Source organism: Polypterus senegalus, chromosome 5, assembly GCF_016835505.1.
Source record: "Polypterus senegalus isolate Bchr_013 chromosome 5, ASM1683550v1, whole genome shotgun sequence".
NCBI classification, from domain to species: Eukaryota; Metazoa; Chordata; class Cladistia; order Polypteriformes; family Polypteridae; genus Polypterus; species Polypterus senegalus.
This window is the reverse complement of record NC_053158.1, coordinates 205,877,341-205,901,980: the sequence shown is the minus strand read 5'-3', so window position 1 is coordinate 205,901,980 and position 24,640 is coordinate 205,877,341. Positions and strand designations below refer to the sequence as shown.

Sequence of the window (24,640 nt, the reverse complement as noted above, 5' to 3'; positions counted from 1 at the left end):
AAAGGTAAAGTACCACTTCTGGGTAACGGAAATAGCCCAAACCTTGATAGAAATCTACGTTTTATACCTAATACCTGTATGCAATATTTGGCTGACCGAAGTGAAAGCGTACTCAAGTTATCACGTTTATACACACACACACAATTCCAAAAATGGTATTTTCAGGCTCAGGGCGGTCTAAAATGTTGAGATTCATAAAAATCTCGAAATGGAATTTTTGCAGGATTCCAATAATTTTCCCTATTCTTCGTATACGAGAAAGTCAGGGAGGCCTAAAACGTCGAGATCCATAAAAAATCTTGACATTGAATCTTTGGACGATTACAATGCTTTCCTTATATATTTATATTCGAGAAAGTAAAATAAAGGGTAGGGTGTTGGGGACCAGTAATCCAATACCATATTTAGTCTATTACAAGAATAAAATAAAATGGTAAAACCAGGAAAGTTAATTCTAATAGACTTCAAACTCTCACTTTGGTTATGCAATCTTGAATGCTTAATGGACGCACGTCAGCCTTCACGTGGTCAGTGTGTGTGGTGACGTCACATGCCATACACCCCGTGATTCCTACTGAGAACCTTTCCCATAAAAACCGTAACGCTAATATGCAGAAATGGTGGCGCCCATAATAAAACAAAATGGTGTTGCATAAAGGATGATAAAACAAATTCTATACTGTTCATTTAGGAAGCTTTTCGGAAGTAATAAATGGGGAAATGGGACTTCTTTGGGTACAACACAATTCAAACAGAGAATGCAGATTGCGGAATAAGGAAGACAAAACATCAGAGGAAACTGAAAGAAAATGGCCATTCATAACAGATTGTCAGCTGGTGGTGTAAGTAATGCTCCTCGAACGTCTGATTCCTACTGCTTGAAATTATTTTTGGTCTGGGGCTCCCAGGTTTGCTCCTGAAGCCGAGCTAAACTAAGATTATGTTCACATTACCAGACAGAAGTGACTCAAATCTGTTTTTTTGCCCTGATGTGTTCAGGGATGTGTGGACACAGAAATCCAATCTATTTTTAAACCAGATTTGAGTCCCTTTTATATGTTGTTGATATATTGTGTCTGATTAGTGGTCATGTGACGTGAATGAGAATGGTCCAATCAGAATTCATGTGTGTTTTTTTTTTTTTTGCCGCTATACATGGGCTGAGCGCCGTCCTCATCAGCCAACCCTGTCAGCGTAGCGAAACAACAATGGCGGAGAGCTACAGCTGTGACAACAGTCACATAAGAAATTTAACAAACGAAAGGCCACCATTCAGTCCATTTGTCGCCCATTTGTTTAGCCTAATGGCTATGCTGTCTCAATATCTCATCAAGACTTTTCTTTAAGGTTGTGAAGATGCTGGCTTCATCTCCATGCCTCGGTAGTTTGTTCCAGAGTCCCACAACTCTTTGCGTAAAGATGTGATTCCTGGTTTCATTTTTAAATGCACTTGCCATTAATTTCCACCGATGTCCTTGAGTATGTCACGGTCCCACCATTGCCGGCTCCTTTTCTCGTACCCACAGATCTTTTGATGCTGCAGTGCCAGCAACAGATGCAAACACTTCAAAAGCTCACCGTCTGTCTCTTTCTCATCATCTTGACCTAATCACGTACAGGGGGTCCTTGGGTTACAACGTCTCGACCTATGACGTTTCGAGTTTACAACGCTCGCTCTCATAAAAACGTAAAAAAAATTGAGACATGAGTGTTTCGGCTTACACCGTTAGCGTCGTACTTACAGACTACGTGGACAAACTCGTTTGGTTGCTCGCAGCGGAAGAATATGCAGTAACGCGGCGTATGAGTGAGGGAGTTGGCGAACTAGTTTGGTTGCCCGCGGAGGAAGCGTTGTATTTGTGTTGCTTTGTTTGCCGACTTTTTGGCCCTTCTCATGGCACCTAAACGAAAGTCCGAGTCTTCAGATGGTAGGGCTTCAAAGAAGAGCAAAGCCATCACGATGGAAGTGAAATTAGACATTGTAAAGAGATCAGAAGGAATAAAGGTAAGGAATTTTTTCGGTTATTACAGTACAGTGAACAGTACAGTACATTTTCTGTGTCTTAGTTGTGTTTTTATGTTCGAGATTATAATTTTGCAAATGTTTTAGGATAGGTAAGTGACTTAGGCTAGGGTGTGTTTCGACTTACACCAAATTTCGGGTTTACTTCACTGTTGTAGGAACGGAACTGTGTCGTAACCCGAGGACGCCCTGTACAAATGACCAACAGTCTGATGTCCTCCAGGGCAAAATGTGATGCATCCATCAGCTATTCGCACGTCCATTTTGTCAGGTTTAATACTGCAGTTCTTCTCACAAATATATATTTTTTTGAGTTGTTGGTGATGCTGGTGACTTGTACACAAAAGTATCCGTCTGCATGTGTGCTGTTTCAGAGAATAGACACATTCACATTACATTTAGACATACAGGTCACTTGTACTTATGAATGTGAACCATTAAGAAAGGCAAATCCGATCTCGGCGAAAAATTGGAATTGAGCAACAAATATGCCCATGTACTTCTGAAGGATACTGTTGTATAGACTAGCGCCTGCTGTCCACCATGTTGTCCATCGACATTGCTTTAATACGCGATGACCTGTTGTTCTGTGTCCCAGACTACGAAATGCAGGTGGCCATCGCTGAAGCTCTGTGCCGCATGACCTTAAAGAAATGGAGAGAGGAGCTCGTCTACAGATGGTTTGAAAACAGAGATTTTGGCGACTCCTTCAAATCAATAAACGATCGGGAGTTTGAGACCGTAAGTGGCAACAGATTTGTTCACCATTTCTTTCTGTGCGTGTTCACCGAATTTTTCACTTTGGGGCTCCACTTTTTATCTCTAGCTGTTCAAAAGGATGAAAGGACTGGAGTTTCACAGGCTAATCAGCTCTGGTTTGATGGGGACTGGAGATGCACCTGGTACTAACCGCACCAACTCATCTCTCTAACACTTAGCAACCCTATCCCTAAGACTAACTCAATCATCATCATCTTCTTCTTCTTCTTCTTCTTCTTCTTCTTTCGGCTGCTCCCGTTAGGGGTCACCACAGCGGATCATCTTTTTCCATATCTTTCTGTCCTCTGCATCTTGTTCTGTTACACCAACAGTTCTCAACCTGTGGGGTGCGCCCCCATGTGAAAAAAAGAAAACAAGAATCGAAAATATGAAAAATACGTCTATTGAAACCAAAACAAATTAACTTAAACTACATTCTGATACTAGAAAAATAAATATAGAGTTAGATAAATGATGATAAACGTTAAGTAGGTATAATAAAACTTGTAGTAGTGTATCAGCAGTAAAAAAATATAGGAATACATTTTATTAGGGTTTCAAAAAACTGTTAGGGGGTGCGATTTAAAACTGTTATGAAAACTCTGGTCGCAAATACGTAAAGGTTGAGTAACGCTGTATTACACCCACCACCCTCATGTCCTCTCTCCCCACATCCATAAACCTCCTCTTAGGCCTTCCTCTTTTTCTCTTCCATGGCAGCTCTATCCTTAGCACCGTTCTCCCAATATACCCAGCATCTCTCCTCCTCCACCGTCTAAACCATATAACACAGCCATCCATCCTGCCTCTCTGACTTTGTCTCCCAACCATCCCACCTGAGCTGACCCTCTAATGTCCTCATTTCTAATCCTGTCCATCCTCCTCACACCCAACGCAAATCTTACCATCTTTATCTCTGCCACCTCCAGCTCTGTCTCCTGTGCCACCGTCTCCAGCCCATATAACACAGCTGGTCTCACTACCGTCCTGTAGACTATCCCTTTCATTCTTGCTGATACCCATCTGTCACCAATCACTCCTGACACTCTTCTCCACCCTGCCTGCACTCTCTTTCACTTCTCTTCCACAATCCCTGTTACTCTGAATTGTTGATCCCAAGTATTTAAACTCCTCCACCTTCACTAACTCTACTCCCTTCATCATTCCTCTGACCTCTCTCTCATTCACACACATGTATTTTGTGTTGTTCCAATTGACCCTCATTCCTCTCCTCCTCATATCTCCACCTCTCCAGGGTCTCCTCCACCTGCTCCCTACTATTGCTGCAGATCACAATGTCATCAGTAAACATCACAGTCCACAGGGACTCCTGTCTAATCTCGTCTGTCAGCCTGTCCATCACCTTTGCAAATAAGAAAGGACTCAGAGCCGATTCCCTGATGTAATCCCACCTCCGTCACTCCTACCGCAGACCTCACCACTGTCACACTTCCCTCGTACCTATCCTGTATAACTCTCACGTACTTCTCTGCCACTCCAGACTTCCTCATAAAATACCACAGCTCCTCTTGGTCACCCTGCCATTTGCTTTCTCCAGGTCCACAAAGACACAATGCAACTCCTTCTGGCCTTCTCTAAACTTCTCCATCAACATCCTCAGAGCAAACATCTCATCTGTGGTGCTCTTTCCTGACATGACACCATCCTGCTGCTCACTGATCATCACCTCACTTCTTATCTGAGCTTCCACTACTCTTTCTCATAACTTCATGGTGTGGCTCATCAGTTTTATCCCCCTGTGGTTATTGCAGTCCTGCACATCCCCCTTATTCTTAAATATCGGCCCACCAGTACACTTCTTCTCCACTCCTCAAGCATCCTCTCACTTTCCAAGATTCCATTAAACAATCTGGTTAAAGACTCCATCCACTGCCATCTCTCCTAGACACCTTCATGCTTCCACAGGTATGTTATCTAACCGAAGACTAACTCAATAGAAATTTAAAAATGTAAATAGTTTTGTATAGTTTAAGTTCTGAGCTCAACAAAGTCCCCCTCACCCTTGTTGATCATATAATTGCAATCGGACAGGCGCACTAAAATAATTAAAACCAAAGAACACTCCATGTGTTCATTTTGATCCTTATGACAATCATGTTGTCATTAGATAGATAGATAGATAGATAGATACTTTATTAATCCCAAGGGGAAATTCCCATACTCCAGCAGCAGCATACTGATGATAATACTCAATAATAAATATCAGAGTGATAACAATGCAGGTATAACAGACAATAACTTTGTATAATGTTAACGTTTACCCAACCAGGTGGAACTGAAGAGTCGCATAGTGTGGGGTCTCCTCAGTCTGTCAGTGGAGCAGGATGGTGACAGCAGTCTATCGCTGAAGCTGCTCCTCTGTCTGGAGATGATCCTGTTCAGTGGATTCTCCATGACTGACAGCAGTCTGCTCAGCACCCGTCCCTCTGCCACAGATGTCAAACTGTCCAGCTCCATGCCTACAATACAGCCTGCCTTCCTCACCAGTTTGTCCAGGTGTGAGGCATCCCTCTTCTTTATGCTGCCTCCCCAACAAACCACCACATAGAAGAGGGCGCTCGCCACAACCGTATTAGTCCTAAATATGTAATTTATTGCCATTATGAAAATCGTAGCTCCACACCTGTACGGAATGCCAATGCACCCTCGCTCATCCCATTGCTCCTCGCTATCCTTCGGACCCCTGGCTGCTGCCACACTAGTTATTTTTTAATTAAGACTTTGGCAGGCTTGCCGTTTTTCTAGACTCCCCTGCAGATGGCGTTAAAGCTGCTCATTTGTGTGATGGAATGCCAGCTGATACCACTGGCAACTCATTCCATTTACTGATGTCACTCATCAGTGCCATCAAAGCCACCTCTGATTTATAATTATGTGACAACTTTCACTTTCACATCGGGGGGATTTTTGTTATGTGGCAACGTGAAAGGTGATTATTTTTTTGGGAATAACTGTCCATAGGGGCACAGAGAATCCTAATCATGTTTAAGGAATGTGCTTGTAACGTTATGAGTACAGAAGCATAGTACTAACTTTGTCAGATGGCGGGTTCCACACTTCTAAACTCCAAATTGAATTCAATCACTTCTGTGTATGAGATACGAGTAGTAGTTTCATATCTCCTTTAATGGAATGTCGGACGGTGCAAAGCTTTGAAACGGTCGGAGTGCAGAGGCCCAGTGCTTCAGTGCCGCTTGGAGTTTTGAATGTCATCAGTTACATGGTGGTTAAGCTTTGGTACCGTGTGCTTCACTAACTGACCCAACCTTCAAAGCCTTGCTGTCAAACATCCCATCCCTACGTGTATTCGTGTGATCTGATGACTGGCACTGCTGCCTCACGATTGGCTGAGCACAAAATAGCACAGTTACGCAGGTGTACAGGTGCTGCGAATAATTTGTGTTGTGAGTGCATCTCCCTTTGACCAAATGTTACATCAAAGTAGAGAGACTTTGAATTCAAATGCGTGCTCGGAGATCTTTTAACTGTCCCTACACGTTGTTATTTTGCTTTTGATCATGTACAGAACATCCATCCATCCATTATCCAACCCGCTATATCCTAACTACAGGGTCACGGGGCGTCCGCTGGAGCCAATCCCAGCCAACATGCTGTAGAATATTGGCAAAGTATTGGAACGTAATTCCAAATTGTAACTTCAACTTTTTAATCTAGTAAAGCATTGCCAATGACCGTCTGACCAGTTGGGTGGGCGTGGTGGTATCTGTGTGAATCAATGGGTATAATTCGTGGCGTCGCTCGCTAGGGTTGGTATCGCCCAGTGTGGTCATCAAGGCCATATTAAGACCCCCACAGGTCCTGGGGTAACTTGATGAATAGAGCTCCATAACAGAGAGCTGATCATGTGGTGTGCGGACTCATGTCTGTTTATTGCAGCTCGCTAATTCTCACTCTTAATGGCTCGCGGACACTCGACCGTTTCATCGAGTCCCCTTTGGTGATTTCAGATGTCAGACCCTAAGTTGTTTTGTCATGCACAAACATTTCTGACGGTGTCATCCGGCTCAGTCCACACACACACACACACACACACACAAAACCCCTCCTGTGATGCCACTGGGTACAAAAACACAAGAACTAAAACTCAGCAAAGCTACTGGCCCAATCTGACCTGCCTTTAATGAACAGCCACTCTTTCTCTCCTCCCTCTCGCCCCTTTTCTCTTTTTCAGTTTCTTGACGTCTATTTAGCGGATGCCTTTGTCCAGCCTAAAAATTCTGTTTCTGCATTCTTTAACCTGGCTGTAGGGGATCACAAATGAATGTGTACAGACAACTATGTTAACCACTAGAGGGCATCACTCTTGTCTCCGGACTGTTCATTAGCTCTTCTGTTAACAATCCAGCAATTGTTGCTGTTTTTTCTTTTTTTAAGGACTGCAGAAAATTCCTGAACAAAGTTAATAGCTCATTTGGAAAGGAAAGCAGGTATTTAACCCCTTTCTCCATATTTTTTGTTTTCATTAAAGTTGCTAGATGTAATAGACTGGATGCTGAACGAGAACAGGCCATTCAGCCTCACAAAGCTTGACAGTCCTATCGACTTCATTCTTCCAAAATATCACATTGAGTTTGAAAGATCCCTAAAGTCCTACTGTGTACCACACTACCTGGTCACTTATTCCATGTGTCTTCATGTTAACAATAACCTCCAGCTTTCCAACTGTGTCCCCGTGTTCATACTGAACTCATTTTAAAGTCACCGTCTCGATCCACTTGGCTAATTCCCTTCATAATTTTAAACACTTTAGTCAGGTCTTCATCACTGTAAAGGCTCAGCTCTTTTAATCTTCACTCATAACTCATCCCTTGTAGCCCTGTAGTCACCCTAGTTGCTCTTCTCTGGACCTTCTCTTGTGCTGCTTTGTCTTTATGGAGACCCAAACTGCACACAGGGCTCCAGATGAGGCCTCACCAGTGTGTTATAAAGCTTGAGCAGAACCTCCTGTGACTTGTACTCCACACAGCAAGGCGCTATATAACCTGACAGTCTGTTAGCCTTCATAATAACCTCTGATCACTGACGGGAGGTCAATAGTATGGAGTCCACTACACAGAGGAGGCCTTAGGAGTGTGCAGAGCCTCAGGCTGACCAACCCCACACATGGCTGGTTACATTATTGGTATGTGTGGACTGTCTAAACTTGCGTGCAAATTTAACAAAAATAATATTAACATACTCCAGTATTCAGCTAAATTTTTGCAAGATAATATGCAAGCTTAATCAAAATATAACTGGAGAATATAACTTGACAAATCTGCTTGAACAGGACACACGGACCTCAAAAGCGGGGCCCCACTTAGGTGTGGGGCCTGGGACGGCTGCCCCACTTGCCACGTCCAAACGGTGCTATTGCCACTACGACTCCTAAATCCTCTCATAAGGTGTACTTTCAATTTTCAAACCTCCCATTGTGTATTCAAACCTAACATTTTTGCTTCCCTTCACTTCACAGACTGCTCTGACAAGTTCTCGGGTATAATTTGTAAATTTCTAAATATAGGGTGGTCCAGATCTAATTATATAATTTTCATTACACTATAACTTAAGTTTATTACATAGAAAATCACTGGGCCATTGAGGAGTATGCGAACTGACAACATGAAGAATCGTCTTCGCGTCGAACTGGAATCATCCTCGCATAAATGAAAGTCATCCAGACGATCTGGATCTGCATAATTCGAACCTGGACCACCCTGTACAGAATTGTTGCACATACAGAGACTGATCTGTTAAAACACACAGAAAACCAAATAGGAATGGATTAACTTGAATGGAATCAACAATGTCTGATCATTTGGTAAGCGTTGAACTATGGCCAGGTAATTTAGGAAAGTAATAATAAACACAAAGCAAAGAATAAAATGAAAGAAATGAATAAGATGATGATGTACACCGGAGGTTCTCAACCTGTGGGGTGTACCCCCCGAAGTAACAAAAACGGGGGCGCGAAGATATGAAAAAAAGAAAACAATCGAAAATATGTTAGATAATAAGTTAGATAAATGTTGATTAAAAGTTAAGTAGGTTTAATAAAACTTGTAGCGGTGTATCGGCAGCAAAAAATCTAGGAATAAGTTTTATTAGGGTTTCAAAAAAATTAAAAAAAAGATTAAAACTTAGGACAACTCGGGTCGCAAATACTTCAAGGTTGAGAAACGCTGATATACACAAATATTACAAAATAAAGGATCAAAAAGACAGATTTGACAAATAAGCAAGCTAAAGTCTTGGAGGCTGGGGGTTTACTTCTCCTTCTAAGGCAGCAAGTGTTGCATACGTCTTAAACAGAAGGCTGCTGGGTGCCAGTCCTATCCTGTGCTGCCTTTAGCGCCCATCATAGAGCCCGCCGCCCTGGACTGAGTAGGTGCCATTCTGGGATGTGATGAGGACAGTGAGGATGAACTCCACTGTGCGCCTGTAGATGTTCCTGTGAACAAATAGAGAAATGTAAGGTTTGGTTAGAGGTTGAAGGAGGTAAAGGTGCTCTTGAGGCCTTTTTTGTTGGTGCATTCCTGTGCAGGTAGTAGAACATCTTCATCCTATAGCACCTTTTATTTATTATCTGTCTACCCATTTAATCCGCCTTGCTGTCTGATTTATAACAATCAATGAGAATTGTTTAGTCCGTGAATTTCTTGTTTTGTTTCTATTATGTAACAAAGATTTTTTTTTTCTACGTCATCTTTGGTTAGTCTGCATATTTGAAGGTGTAAATGTGATCTGACCAATTTTACCTACTGATTTATTTACCATCTCTCCTAATGCCGTGTTTTATTCTTGGCAGAGTTTGGACATTTCCCTGCATTAAGGCTTTCCTTGACCACATTGAGGTAAGCCGTTTTTAGGCATGTTCTTCACGTATACACTGTGGCGCAGACGGGGGTCGACCTTTATTCTAATATGGCAGCCTTTTTACCCAGACGGTGTCCTCTACCAGCAAGCATGTGAGAAGTCAAGGAAAGGCCTGGGCCCCTCCGTGCACAGGTTAAAATGGTGGATGGAAACTAAATTTAGGAATCCTCTCCCTTTGCTTCTCATTTTTAGGCTGTTTTGATGTTGCCATACTGTCACTCATCTCAAGAAGACGGGTAGTGGGAGCACAGAAGTACCCCGGCCCATAGCTCCTGTCCATAAATGAGGGCAGAATTCCAAATAGGGTCATGGCTAGGGTTGCCAACCATCCTTGTTTTCCCGGACATGTCCTCATTTTTAACGTGCCATGGACTGTCTGGGAGGAATTAATAAAATTTTGAAAATGTCTGATATTTTGGCTCCTAAAATTTTGAAAATCTCCTTATCATTATCATAGGTAAAATTGAAAGACGTACATCAATCCGCATTTGCAGAATTAGTGTGCACACTTTTTCCCCCCAGAATCAACACAGATATTGATTGATGAGAATAGTCCATGTCTGTCCAACTTGGCTTTTTCACTTCGTCTTTTATCTTCTTGGCGAGTAGACAGTTCATTAGAAATGTTGTTCCTTGGCCCTAATCATTTGTAATCCTAATTCACCGTAACTAAATGAATTTATTCCAAATCGAAATTACAATTTCACATTTTCTATGTGAGATCTTATTTTCGATTCCTTTTTCAGCAGGTCAGTTAAACAAGAAACTTCATACATTCAGGTACAGTTTGTGATATTTAAGTGTGAATAATTACTACTTTGAAACATTTTAATGGAAAATATTGCTATTACCACCCATTGTTCCAAAAATGGATTTATAATTGTGAATGAATGAGTCAACTACACTGTGTGCACAATTAGGCAAGTGAGTATTTTGACCATATCATCATTTTTTATGCGTATATTCCAACTCCAAGCTGTATTAACTTGAATGCTTATTGGATTTAAGCACGTCAGGTGATGTGTATTTGTGTAATGAGGGAGGGTGTGGCCTAAGGAGATCAACACCCTATATCAAGGTGTGCAGAATTATTAGGCAGCTAGTTTTCCTCAGGCAAAATGGGCCAAAAAAGAGATTTAACTGACTCTGAAAAGTCAAAAATTGTAAAAAGTCTTTCAGAGGGATGCAGCACTTTTGGAATTGGTAAGATATTGGTGTGTGATCACAGAACCATCAACCATTTTGTTGCAAATAGTCAACAGGGTCGCAAGAAACGTGTTGAGAACAAAAGACGCAAATTAGCTGCCAAAGATTTGAGAAGAATCAAACGTGAAGCTACCAGGAACCCATTATCCTCCAGTACTTTCATATTCCAGAGCTGCAACCTACCTGGAGTGCCCAGAAGTACAAGGTGTTCAGTGCTCAAAGACATGGCCAAGGTAAGGAGGGCTGAAACCCAACCACCACTGAACAAGAAACATAAGTTGAAACGTCAAAACTGGGCCAAGAAATATCTGAAGACAGATTTTTTCAAAGGTTTTATGGACCGATGAGATGAGAGTGACTCTTGATGGACCAGATGGATGGACCTGTGGATCAGTAATGGGCACAGAGCTCCACTCCAACGTGGAGGTGGGGTACTGGTATGAGCTGGTATTTTTAAAGATGAGCTAGTTGGACCTTTTGCATTGAAGATGAACTCAAAATCAACTCCCAAACCTACTGCCAGTTTTTCGAAGACACTTTCTTCAAACAGTGATACAGGAAGAAGACCATGATTTTTATGCAGGCCAATGCTCCATCACTTGCATCGAAGTTCTCCACTGCGTGGCCAGCCAGTAAAGGCCTTAAAGATGAAGGAATAATGACATGGCCCCCTTCCTCATCTGACCTAAACCCTATCGAGAACTTGTGGGCACTTCTTAAACGCTAGATTTACGGGGGAGAAAAACAATACACCTCTCTGAAGAGTGTCTGGGAGGCTGTAGTCACTGCTCCACAAAAGCTGATCGTCAACAGATCAAGAAACTGACAGACTCCATGAATGGAAAGAAATGCTTATGACTGTTATTGGAAAGAAGGGTGGCTATATTGGTCATTGATTGATTGATTGATTTTTTTTGATATGTCAGAGATGTTTATTTGTAAATTTTGAGGTGTTTGTTTATTATTCTCACTATAACAGATGAAAATAAACAAGTGAGATGGGAAAATTTTCATTTTTCCTTTAGTTGCATAATAAATCTGCACACTAATAGTTGCCTAATAATTGTGCGCACATATGTATTCCCCTGATGATGTTCACACTCACATTTCCGTTGTGAAACATTCAGGTTTCAGGTTTATTAACATTTTGGATTGACTGATAGCACTGTGTTTGTTCCATATTAAAATTAATCCTCAAAAATACAACTTGCCTAATAATTGTGCACACAGTGTATTAAAGTTTCAGTTAATTAAAAACAAAAATCACACATTTGTTCTGTCATATAAATGCAATATCTTTTTAGTTATCAGTTGGTTAAGTAATAAGTCACTTCAAATAATTTAATAATATTTTTCAGAATTCCTTCTTTTACGTAAATCCATGAATACCCATGATGCTGAAAAGACAGTGCAAGTTCACAGGTGACTTGAACAACAATTTTTCGAAAGGGCAGAACAGATTCAATGAAGGGGGCTGATTCAGTAGCAGGCTATGAAAGATTTCTATTCATATTTATCCAAGAACCAGATTTACTAAGAAAAATTAGCTTCAGTGGAAAAATGAATGTAGATAAATGCAAATAAACTAAATTGAAAAGAATGACATTAATTTAGTGAATTTACCAAGTGTATCATTTTCTTTACAGGTTCACGACAGTTGAGCTATCGAAATAAGAAGGGAAGGAATGACGTCTGTTAATTTAAGAGGCATGATATGTTCAAAATATTGAATGGGTTATTAGCTTGCCAGTGACTGTGATTGTGGCCATCTTATCATAATTATATGGCAAAACTGCTACTAAAGGTTTATATCATTTTAAAAAAACTATAAGACCGTATAAAGGGGAACAGCGTCCTCAAAGGTCCTATTTTTTCGACCCAAATGTCCTCATTTCCAGAGAAAAAGAGAGCTGGCAGCTCTAGTCATGGTCCCTATTTGTGCTTCTTCTTCCTCCTCTGTGCGAGTCGGGCCTTCTGGTTCTTGGTGGTCACTTGGCCGACTTATTGCAGTAAGCGTGATTCTCTGAGGGACATGGATCACAGATCTGATCTCGATTTTACTCCAAGATATTTAAATCGGACATCAGTGAGCCAATCCAGTAGTTGGTTTAAGTCCAACAGCGCCCAGATAAAGAAATGCACAGGGCAAGTGGTGGCACTTTAAACCTGTGACTTTATAATTCACTCAGGTTCAAGTAGGCCAGCTGCCTGTGTCCACCGGCACTCAAGTGACATCTACCAGACTATTACAGTTTTCTTTTGATGTGATTTTTATTTTTTCCTTGCAATTTACATTTCATTATTCCAAAATTGATGATTTTTTTTTTTTTAAAGAATACTCCACCAGAAGTATTTTTATCATCTGTTACTTATGCTGTATTGTTTTTTTTTAGTGATGGCTGAGAACAAAAATGTTTCAGATACAGCTTCTTGAACAAGAGAAAGCCACATCAGAAAGTCAAATTACTCGCGTTGCACAATCTGCGTTTTGGGTATCCAGTTGTATGCTTACACATTTATTTTACTGGTCAAAAATTTTTTAGATAAAACCAGAGAAGTAGAGGAGTCCACAAAAATTAAAATGTGTTCTGGGTGAGGTTCGAGCTTTTTGATTGAAGACCGGATTCTTCACCAATGAACGAGGAAAGAGACGTATTCCGCATCAGCAGAAGGAGGCAGAGTTTTTAAATGAGATGTGATCTTTAAAGTCAAGCTGTAGTTATTTCTCCACAGACGTTTGTAAATATGTATGTGCCGCTCGAAACTGGGTCCCAAAGTCCAGCGTTTCATTTTTCATTAGCATTTTTAAGTCATCTCTGAAGTAAAGGCAAGCACTCTGACTGCTTCAAAGCTTTGTGCTGTTGTCCCAAGTGTCATAAAGAGGGGATGTGAAAGTACCACCTTGTGTCTGAGACACACAAGATATTGAATACAATTTGGAGTTGAGAAGTGTGGAACCTCTTCTCCGATGATCAAGTAAACCCCACGCTATACTACTTATCTGTTCTGAAAATGAAAAGGCGTCCTTGATACTCTAGCCCAGTGGTTCTCAAACTGTGAGGTGGGGCGCTAAGTAATAAAAGGGGGGGTGTGAAGATGTGAAAAAAGAAAACAAGAATCAAAAATATGAACAATCATCTATTGAAACCAAACCAAATTAACTTAAACTACATTGTGATACTAGAAAAAGAAATATAGAGTTAGATAGAGGTCAATAAAAGTATAATAAAATATGCATCTAAAAAGAACAAATTGGTATTCGTGGGCTCCTTACAATAAACGTTAGGGGGGGGCACGATTAAAAACTGTTATGAAAACTCGGGTCGCAAATACGTAAAGATTGAGAAACGCTGGTTTAAGCGAATGAAACCGCTCTGCTCTGATACTTGATGTCGGTTCTCAAAGGGAACCCACGCCAGCTCTGACAATCGATGGTAACTCTCTTAAGGGGAGTCGCACAAACCGTTACTTTGTTGATCGATGACGATTCTACAAAGGACATCCCTCCCACTCTTTCGATCATCGTGGGTCTCGAAGACATGAAGTAGAGCAGGATTGGGTTGCGAGGGGTGGGGGGGAAACTAATGTTGAAGAAACCCTTCAGTACTCCGCATCACAAGGATCACTCTCACTTACACATACACACCCTGTGTTGCCACACAGTGACAATTCACAATTCACATTATCGAAAGCGACTTTTTGTAATGAGCATGTCAAGCCAGTGAGAGTTTTGTAAATTTGGACTTGCAAAGCAATTCAGTTACAACAGATGTTGGAGAATAATGGACATGGAAGGCAAACGTTATTACAGACTGAGCATTATGGCTATTGGGTGAATGTGGCACTATATATATTGAGGCGTACAGCCAGGACCCTTTTATGGTGGAAGGACCAGGGGAGGGAGCATTAAAAGAGCATTACCTTCCCCTGAGCGCTGGATGGCATCCCCCCTGGGTTGCAGCGGTCCCTCAGACTCCTGCAGGGCTCCATGGGAGCTGGCCTGTTGGGTTCCTGTGGGCACCACCAGGTGGTGCTGCAGCTACTGCTGAGCTCTGGAGTGCAGCTCTTCCACCACACCTGGAAGTGCTGCCAGAAATGCGTCAACGAGTACCTGGGACACTTCCAGGTTCTGTATAAAAGGAGCCAGTAGACGCTACTCGGGGAGCCAGAACTGGGACAAGGAAAACCAAGCTTCCCAGGAGAGGAAGAGGAGAAAAGAGAAGAGAAATTTGTATTGTGCTGGACTGTATTGTACTTGTGGGAAATGGGGAAAGACGTTTCCCACATGAAAAACAAAAGCGTGTGCTTGTACTCTGCGTGTGTTTGTGTTGGGGTTGGTTCAGCGTTGTGCCCACCTGGTGGTCCACTATATATATATATATATATATATATATATATATATATATATATATATATATATATATATATATATATATATATATATATATATATATATATATATATATATATATATATATATATATATATATATATATATATATATATATATATAATATATATATATATATATATATATATATATATATATATATATATAAAAAATAATTTGGCTTTAGGCGTTATCATGGTGGTGAGAAGGCCCTCTTAAAGTATCCAATGACATCTCTCTTATTACTGACTCAGGTGGCGCTGCAGTCCTTGTCCTCCTTGACTCGTCTGCTGCCTTTGACACTACTGACCATGAGATGTTGCTGATGCGGCTTGAACATCTTGTTGGGCTTAAAGGGGCTGGCTGCTCTTAACTGGTTCAGGTCATATCTAACTGGTCGACACTTTTCAGTGACTCTAAATTCCTCTTTTTCGTCTACTGCTCTTCTTAAATATGGTGATCCATTTTGGGTCCTATTTTATTCTCTATATACCTTCACCCCATTGCAGCTCTTTTTAGGAAATGTCACATTTCTTTTCACTGCTATGCTGATGATACTCAGGTTTATATTCCCAACTGCAACTCTGCAATAAATCAACTGCACGACTGTCTTTGTGAACTAAGATCCTGGATGGCTAATCATTTTCTTGATCTGAATCAAAATAAAATGGAGGCGCTCATAGCGGGTCCATCAGCTAAAGCCCAGATTGGTCTTGGACTTCTCGGCTCTTTCTCTGTCTTTTGCAAAGCTCAAGTCCGCAGTCTTGGTGTTATCTTTGACAGTAACCTCTCTTTTGAGAAGCAGATTAATTCTGTAGTCAAGATGCCTCTTCCAGCTTTATCTATTAGGTAAGATCGAGCCTTTTTATCTTCTAGAGATCTTGAGAAAGCTACTCGTGCTTTTTATCTTCTCTCGCCTCGATTACTGCCACTCGCTGTATTCTGGGATTAGCAAATCTCTGATACGCAGGTTACAGTTGGTCCAGAATGCTGCCGCTCGCTTTCTGGTTAGGGTTAGGGAAAGTCTGTTTCTCCAATATTAGCTTCTTTACAATGGCTGCCTGTCAGGTTTCGAATTGATTTTAAAATCTTGTTGCTAGTTTTTAAATCTTTACATGGACTCGCTCCTGCCTGTTTATCTGAATTGTGTGCTTTACACCAGCCATGTAGAGTGCGTAGATCTTCAGGTCAGTTGTCTCTTGTTGTCCCTCGTACCGAGTGTCACACTAAGGGGGACAACTGCTGCTCCTCACCTGTGGGACTCGTTACCTCGTCACATAAAGAAGTCGTCGACAATTCAAAACGAGATTAAAGACTCATTTCTAGTCACTTGCATTCTGTGACCTTCAGTAATCCTGCTGGTGTCCTCATCGTGATTACGTAACATTACTTCTATTTATTATTTATTTTATTTATCTTCATATTTAATTTCTATTTATGTTATTTGTGTTAATTGTATGTGTTTTCTTTTATTCTATTATTGTAAAGCACTTTGGCCACAGCATTTCTATGTTGTTTTAAATGTGCTATATAATTAAATTTGACATTGACATACATATATGCACAGTATACATAATAATATCATACACTGTTTTTACACACACGCATTTCAATCCCCTAATGGACACCACTTTTAACATCACCTAATTCAGAAGAGATTCCTCACATTATAACTTTTTTCCCTCTAAACCCCCTCATAGACTTCTGTGTATCTGTAAACCTCGCCTTGAGTATTTGGTCGTCTTTATATTCCGGTATTCATTACATAAAGTATCTAGCACACCTTTCATAACCTACTAAGAGCATCTTTATTCCTCACCCTAGCTCTACATGCCCCAGGATGAACACCTTGAAAAGTTCTGGATTGATTTCAACCTCGGAAGTTCCAGCATCAGTTTTTTCATCAATGATCCTGAGGCAAGTGGAATACTTCATTGATTTTTCTCCCAAGGGGTGGTCTCCTCATTTCACCTTTCTGTCCTCTCCTGATGACCCACTGTCACTGGCCTCATTGCCTTCTGCTGCTTTCCTCTTGTATGATTCTCCAAGCCTTGTCTGCCTCTTTTCAGTTTCTCTTTTCTCTAATTTATGGTTTCTTGTTTTTTTTCTGTCCTCCATTTTGTTTTTCATTGCTGGCGGAGGTCCAGAAGCTCCTCTCCCATATTGATGTGTGCATTTCTGTAGAGTTTTAAAGAAACATATTGCTATCTTAGCTCAGCTGTAAGGAAATGTCCATGGTTAAATTGTAGCTTAACAACAACATTTATTTCTATAGCACATTTTCATACAAACAGTAGCTCAAAGTGCTTTACATATTAAAGAATAGAAAAATGAAAAACACGATTATAAAACAAAATAAATCAACATTAATTAACATCGAATAAGAGTAAGGTTCAATGGCCAGGGGGGACAGAAAAAACTAAAAAACTCCAGACGGCTGGAGAAAAAATAAAATCTGTAGGGATTCCAGACCATGAGACCCCTTGACCAGTCCCCTCTGGGCATTCGACCTAACATAAATGAAACAGTCCTCTTTGGATTTAAGATTCTCACGGAAGGGCTTGATGATGATGATGGTCATGTAGACTTCTGCCTTTTAATCCGTCCATCATTGTTAGAGCATCATGAAGCTTTGAGTAGGTGGTGGTGGTGGTGGTGCAGGCCACCACCACAAAGAAACCGGAAAAAGAAACAGAAAAGAGAGTAGGGGTGAGTACCGATTTTAGAGCCACCATGAATAGTTATTTTGAGGAGATTGAACATACAGAGTATCAGGATTAAGTTAAATTAAGATTAAAATGAAGTTATAAAAGGCCATGTTACAGTAATGTGTTTTCAGCAGTGTTTTAAACTGCTCTACTGTATCAGCCTGGTGAATTCCTATTGGCAGGCTATTCCAGATTTTGGGTGCATAGCAGCAGAAAGCCGCCTGCCCGCCTCACCACTTCTTTTAAGTTTTGTTCTTGGAATTCTAAGGAGACACTAATTTGAGGATCTGAGGTTACGATTTGGAATATAAGGTGTCAGACATTCCGATAGCTTAAACGTTCCGTCTTGTAATATTCATTTCATTTTTCGGTACAGGGTTCTCTCTGGGATTCTGTCAGCTTGGCAAATGAATCTGTTGGTGGATTTTACGTGCAAGGTAGGAGGATCATTTTAATATCCATCCATTATATAACCTGCTATATCCTAACTACAGGGTCACGGGGGTTTGCTGGAGCCAATCGCAGCCAACACAGGGCACAAGGCAGGAAACAAACCCCGGGGGTGCCAGCCCACCGCACGGCATGCACACACATACCCACCCACACAACAAGCGCACTATATTATTTTATCCATCCATCCATTATATAACTCGCTATATCCTAACTACAGGGTCACGGGGGGTTTGCTGGAGCCAATCGCAGCCAACACAGGGCGCAAAGCAGGAAACAAACCCCGGGCAGGGTGCCAGCCCACCACAGATCATTTTAAAATTGATTTATTTGTTGATTTTATTTTTTATTATCCCAAGAGCGAAATTTGGTTTGTCGGCAGGTTGTACAGAGAGACCACGACATATCATTAGAAACGCATCGAAAAAGAACACCACATCAAACATAAACTTTGTACATGTAAAATAAAATTTATATAAAATCCAACGTCTCTCTGTATGCTTTTCATGAAAGAACATACTTTAACGGATTGAGATCGAGTTTTTTTTCTATAATTTGTTTGAACATTCCAATTGATCCCTTTCCTCATTGCGCTAAGTATCATAGTTTGCTTGCAGTACCGATTTACTTGCGCAAATCCGAAGGAGACAAAGCGGGCAGAGGGGAGGGGGGGCGTATCTTACATTCGCTTAGCTAGTGAATGAGAGAACTACTTGATGGATTTAGATCGGGTTTTTTCTAGAATTTTCTTGAACATTCCAGTTGATTTTGTGACTTCTCTCATTGCGTTAAGAATCATAGTTGACTTGCAGGAGCGACATATTCACGCTAATCCGAGAGAGACGCAGCGGGCCGAAGGAAGGGGGATGCGTGACGTCAGGAATGGGGAGTCGGTCTACCTTTGTGTTTTGGTGTGTACTTCGCCTCCACTTTGCTAGCGATTACCTTTTTGTTTATTCATTTTTAAAGTTTGTCCTGTTTCACTGCTACACGGGAGGAGCTGCAGGGAATGGCTGGTACAGTGCATCCAGAAAGTATTCCCAGCACTTCATCACTTTTTCCACATTTTGTGATGTTACAGCCTTATTCCAAAATGGATTAAATTCATTTTTTTCCTCAGAATTCTACACACAACATCCCATAATGACAACGTGAAAAAGTTTACTTGAGGTTTTTGCAAATTTATTAAAATAAAAAACTGAGAAATCCCATGTCCATAAGTATTCACAGCCTTTGCTCAATACTTTGTCGATGCACCTTTGGCAGCAATTCCAGCCTCAAGTCTTTTTGAATATGATGCCACAAGCTTGGCACACCTATCCTTGGCCAGTTTGGCCCATTCCTCTTTGCAGCACCTCTCAAGCTCCATCAGGTTGGATGGGAAGCGTCGGTGCACAGCCATTTTAAGATCTCTCCAGAGATGTTCAATCGGATTCAAGTCTGGGCCACTCAAGGACATTCACAGAGTTGTCCTGAAGCCACTCCTTTGATATCTTGGCTGTGTGCTTAGGGTCGTTGTCCTGCTGAAAGATGAACCGTCGCCCCAGTCTGAGGTCAAGAGCGCTCTGGAGCAGGTTTTCATCCAGGATGTCTCTGTACATTGCTGCAGTCATCTTTCCCTTTATCCTGACTAGTCTCCCAGTTCCTGATGCTGCCACCACCATGCTTCACTGTAGGGATGGTATTGGCCTGGTGATGAGCGGTGCCTGGTTTCCTCCAAATGTGACGCCTGGCATTCACACCAAAGAGTTCAATCTTTGTCTCATCAGACCAGAGAATTTTGTTTCTCATGGTCTGAGAGTCCTTCAGGTGCCTTTTGGCAAACTCCAGGCGGGCTGCCATGTGCCTTTTACTAAGGAGTGGCTTCCGTCTGGCCACTCTACCATACAGGCCTGATTGGTGGATTGCTGCAGAGATGGTTGTCCTTCTGGAAGGTTCTCCTCTCTCCACAGAGGACCTCTGGAGCTCTGACAGAGTGACCATCGGGTTCTTGGTCACCTCCTGACTAAGGCCCTTCTCCCCGATGCTCAGTTTAGATGGCCGGCCAGCTCTAGGAAGAGTCCTGGTGGTTTGAACTTCTTCCACTTACGGATGATGGAGGCCACTGTGCTCACTGGGACCTTCAAAGCAGCAGGAATTTTTCTGTAACCTTCCCCAGATTTGTGCCTCGAGACAATCGAGACAATCCTGTCTCGGAGGTCTACAGACAATTCCTTTGACTTCATGCTTGGTTTGTGCTCTGACATGAACTGTCAACTGTGGGACCTTCTATAGACAGGTGTGTGCCTTTCCAAATCATGTCACATCAACTGAATTGACCACAGGTGGACTCCAATTAAACATCTCAGGGATGATCAGGGGACACAGGATCCACCTGAGCTCAATTTGGAGCTTCATGGCAAAGGCTGTGAATACTTATGTACATGTGCTTTCTCAGTTTTTTAATTTTTAATAAATTTGCAAAAATCTCAATTATACTTTTTTCACGTTGTCATTATGGGGTGTTGTGTGTAGAATTCTGAGGGAAAACATGAATTGAATCCATTTTGGAATAAGGCTGTAACATAAGAAAATGTGGAAAAAGTGATGCGCTGGGAATACTTTCTGGATGCACTGTATATGTGTGTGTGTATATAACAGTGAAGATAATACTGATGGTATAAAATTAGATCATACAAAGCATCGATAAAAATTAAATCAGCATTAGAACTAGACTTCTGATCAATGTTTACTGTTTGTCTCATGATTTAAGTCTATGGACACGTTTATTAACGCTAAACTTATTTAGAAGATTAATCGCGTTTGGAATGAAGCATTTGAACTGGTTGTGTTTTATCCTTGGGACTCTGAACCTTTGGTGAAACCTGGAATTTTGAATGGAGTGGGTGAGTCCGGTCTGATAGAAGACCCAATTGCTTCTTAAATAGGCCTGTCAGGTTGGACGGTTGAGACCTTGTGATTTTTACTTTTCCAATTCATGATTTGATTTCTTTTATTGTCGTTGCTGACGTAAAGATTTCTGAACCAGGCCAACAGCACTTAAGTAAAGATGAACTCAAACACAAGATCTGTGTAACATTGACTTGATATTAGGATTCTCTCTAGAACAGAGCTTCATAACCGTTGTGGCATCACAACCCGCCTTTTCATATCCCAGTGTGTACCTGGTCCACTGTGGTGGTTAGTGATATCATCTGAGCTGGTGAAGTGGGTTGGTCCCCCTCGGTGAATTGAGCAGGGGTCAAGTGGCATAGCTAAGGGGTAATCCGCCCCGGGTAGCACATTTTTGGGTTCGGCATTATTGGCCAAAGGGCTCCGTACAATTTGTGTGTAAGCAGCAGGGTTCGGAAAAATATCACTCATGAATGAGAAAAAGTAAAATTCTCAGATTTGTTTCCACAAATGCTTCAAAGATAATTTTCAGACTGTCCTCCTGTGACGGCATCGGACACAGCAATTGAAATTTATGAGGCAATAACAATAATAAACAGAAACATTACACCGATAAGAATTTCTAGGAAGATGAACAAGTCATTTATAATTTCTTTTTCGGTATCAATCTGAATGCGTTCTCGCTCTGTGCAGAAAACGTCCCCACCTATCACTTGTACGCTACACTGGTTTTGGTTTTCGCAGTGTATTTATATTAAACTAATAATCAGAACATGGCTTATCAGTACATCTATACTATATTCTTGTCTAGTTGATGCTTATAAATTATATGTGAATAATTATTACTGTTTCTCTATATAGGAATACATCTATGCAATATGTATCCTAATTTTTCTCTATACGTCATTTTAATTTCCTATTTAAATAGGTTAACATATTCAGATATGTTGGAGGGCGGCAAATTGAAGCCCCGCCCCGCCCTGAGTGGCATGAATTCTAGCTACGCCACTGGAGTTGTCCAGTCACCAGAGCATTAGACGAATCGAGCGTGACCATCGGTGCCTTTCCACCTTGATGAATTGGTCACGATTGTCTGAGTTGAGACCTTCTAGGATCGGTTGGCTGGGATTGGCTCCAGCAGACCCCCGTGACCCTATTCGGATTCAGCGGGTTAGATAATGGATGGAAGGATCGGTTGCGAGATCCACCTGTGTTGCTGTTGCTGTGACTCAAATCTGATCATTCGACCAATGAATGGGGTTTTGACTGGCGTTGCCCACAATTGACCCGCGATGTTGCTGCTTTAAATAGAGTGTGATTGTCAGTGCAGTTTGATGGGTTTACCCCCTGGGGTTGGCTGCGTCCCACCTACAATACCACCATGGCCCACAGGTCGGGAAGCGCTGCTCTAAAAGTACTTGGCTTCTTTAGACCGTGGAGCTGCTGTTGTCTCTACTTCTGTATTTTTGTTAAAAGTTACTATTATTCATCCATCCATCCATCCATCCATTATCCAACCTGCTATATCCTAACTACAGGGTCACGGGGTCTGCTGGAGCCAATCCCAGCCAACTCAGGGTGCAAGGCAGGAAACAAACCCCAGGCAGGGCGCCAGACCACTGCAGGGCACACACACCCACACACGGGACAATTTAGAATCGCCAATGCACCTAACATGTCTGCATGTCTTTGGATTGTGGGAGGAAACCCACACAGACATGGGGAGAACATGCAAACTCCACGCAGGGAGGACCCAGGAAGCGAACCCAGATGGGTCTCCTAACTGCGAGGCAGCAGCGCTACCCACTGTGCCACCGTGCCACCCCCCAGATATTCATAACCATCAATAATCTCCGCTATCTGCTTTTGATGATTGTTTCTTGTGGGCAAATGACATTTCTTCTACAGTACAATGAATTACTGACACTAAGAGACTAGTAAGGTTAAGTTGTAGGAAGGGCTCATCGCGCCAGTTAACAAAATCATCTACCACTGTTTTCATTCTGATTAAGTAGGCCTGATGAGAGCTTGTTTTCATGCGAAATTAAGATAACACCACTGAAATGTTGGCAGCCTCCGCTTAGCAGAATTCAGGAATCATTCTTCTGTACCTTAAAGTACAAGGAAGCTCAAATTCAAATGTGGATACTCAAGCAGGTGTGAAGTTGTGGAGTATCGACTGAATTTTCTTTATATTAATGGCCTTGTACTGGGGCTATGCTTGTTGTACATCTGTTCCTATTGTTTCCTTTCTTTACTTTTAAGAAATTCATGATCAAAAAATGTTGACAATCCTGATGGAAGTTCCTATCTCTAGCAACAAGAAGAACGGGGAAGTGGTCAAAATATTCTTTGAACTGCAGTTTGATATCCTGACTGCAGCCAAGATGGTGTTTGGGCCCCACAAGGAGATGGTAAGATGAACAATTGGGTCTTTCTCTGCTATGATGGCACCTCAGAAGGATCTGCTAGAGTAGGGGTGTTGGGGGAGCCCTGTGTCTGCATGCTTTTGTTCCAACCCAGTCAGTCAGTCGGCCATTTCACTTGAATTGATTGCTTTGGGTGTTTACCGGAAAAGAGCATCACCAGGCAGGCCAGACGTACGCTGTATTGCCAGAACTATTTGGGACGCCTGCCTTTACACACACATGAACTTTAGTGACATCCCATAGGCTTTAATATGGAGTCGGCCCACCCTTTGCAGCTCTAACAGTTTCATCTTGTCTGGGATGGCTCTCCACGGGGTGTAGGAGTGTGTTTAGGGGAATTTTGGACCAGGAGAGCATTTGTGAGGTTGGACAAGAAGGTCTGCCTCGCTCGCAGTCTCCCAAAGGTGTCCTGTCGGGTTGAGGTCAGGCCAGTCAAGTTCCTGCACACCAAACTCGCTCCTCCATTTCTTTATAGACCTTGCTTTGTGTCCTGGTGCGTGTGCCCAGTCATGTTGGGGCCACAGGAAGGGGAAATCCCAAAAAGCTGGGAGAATAAAATTGTCCAAAATGGCTTTGTATGCTGAAGCATTAAGAGTTCCTTTCAATGGCAGTAAGGGGCCAAGCCCAACCAGCACACCATAATGACCCCCTCCACCAAACTTTCCACTTGGCACAATGCAGTCTGGCGAGTCCCGTTCTCCTGGTCAGACTCATCCATTGGATTGTGTGATTCGTCACTCCAGAGGACACGACTGCACTGCTCTCGACTCCAGTGGCGGGCCGGTGGGCTTTACACCACGCTTTGCTTTGTACTTGGTGATGTCAGGCTTGGCTGCAGCTGCTTGGCCATGCAGGCCCATTCATTCCATGAAGCACTGTCTCTACA

General features: G+C 41.9%; 1 protein-coding gene across 1 annotated transcript in view; it reads left to right on the top strand.

Annotated features, from left to right (window-relative positions):
- Positions 1-24,640, top strand: part of sycp2l (synaptonemal complex protein 2-like) — a 139,738-nt gene that overhangs the window by 46,499 nt on the left and 68,599 nt on the right. Inside the window, exons 9-14 of the mRNA XM_039754207.1 lie at positions 2,622-2,764; positions 7,199-7,251; positions 9,612-9,657; positions 17,100-17,192; positions 18,360-18,420; positions 23,591-23,739. Coding sequence (XP_039610141.1) covers positions 2,622-2,764; positions 7,199-7,251; positions 9,612-9,657; positions 17,100-17,192; positions 18,360-18,420; positions 23,591-23,739 — 545 coding nt within the window. The remainder of the gene's footprint in view (positions 1-2,621; positions 2,765-7,198; positions 7,252-9,611; positions 9,658-17,099; positions 17,193-18,359; positions 18,421-23,590; positions 23,740-24,640) is intronic.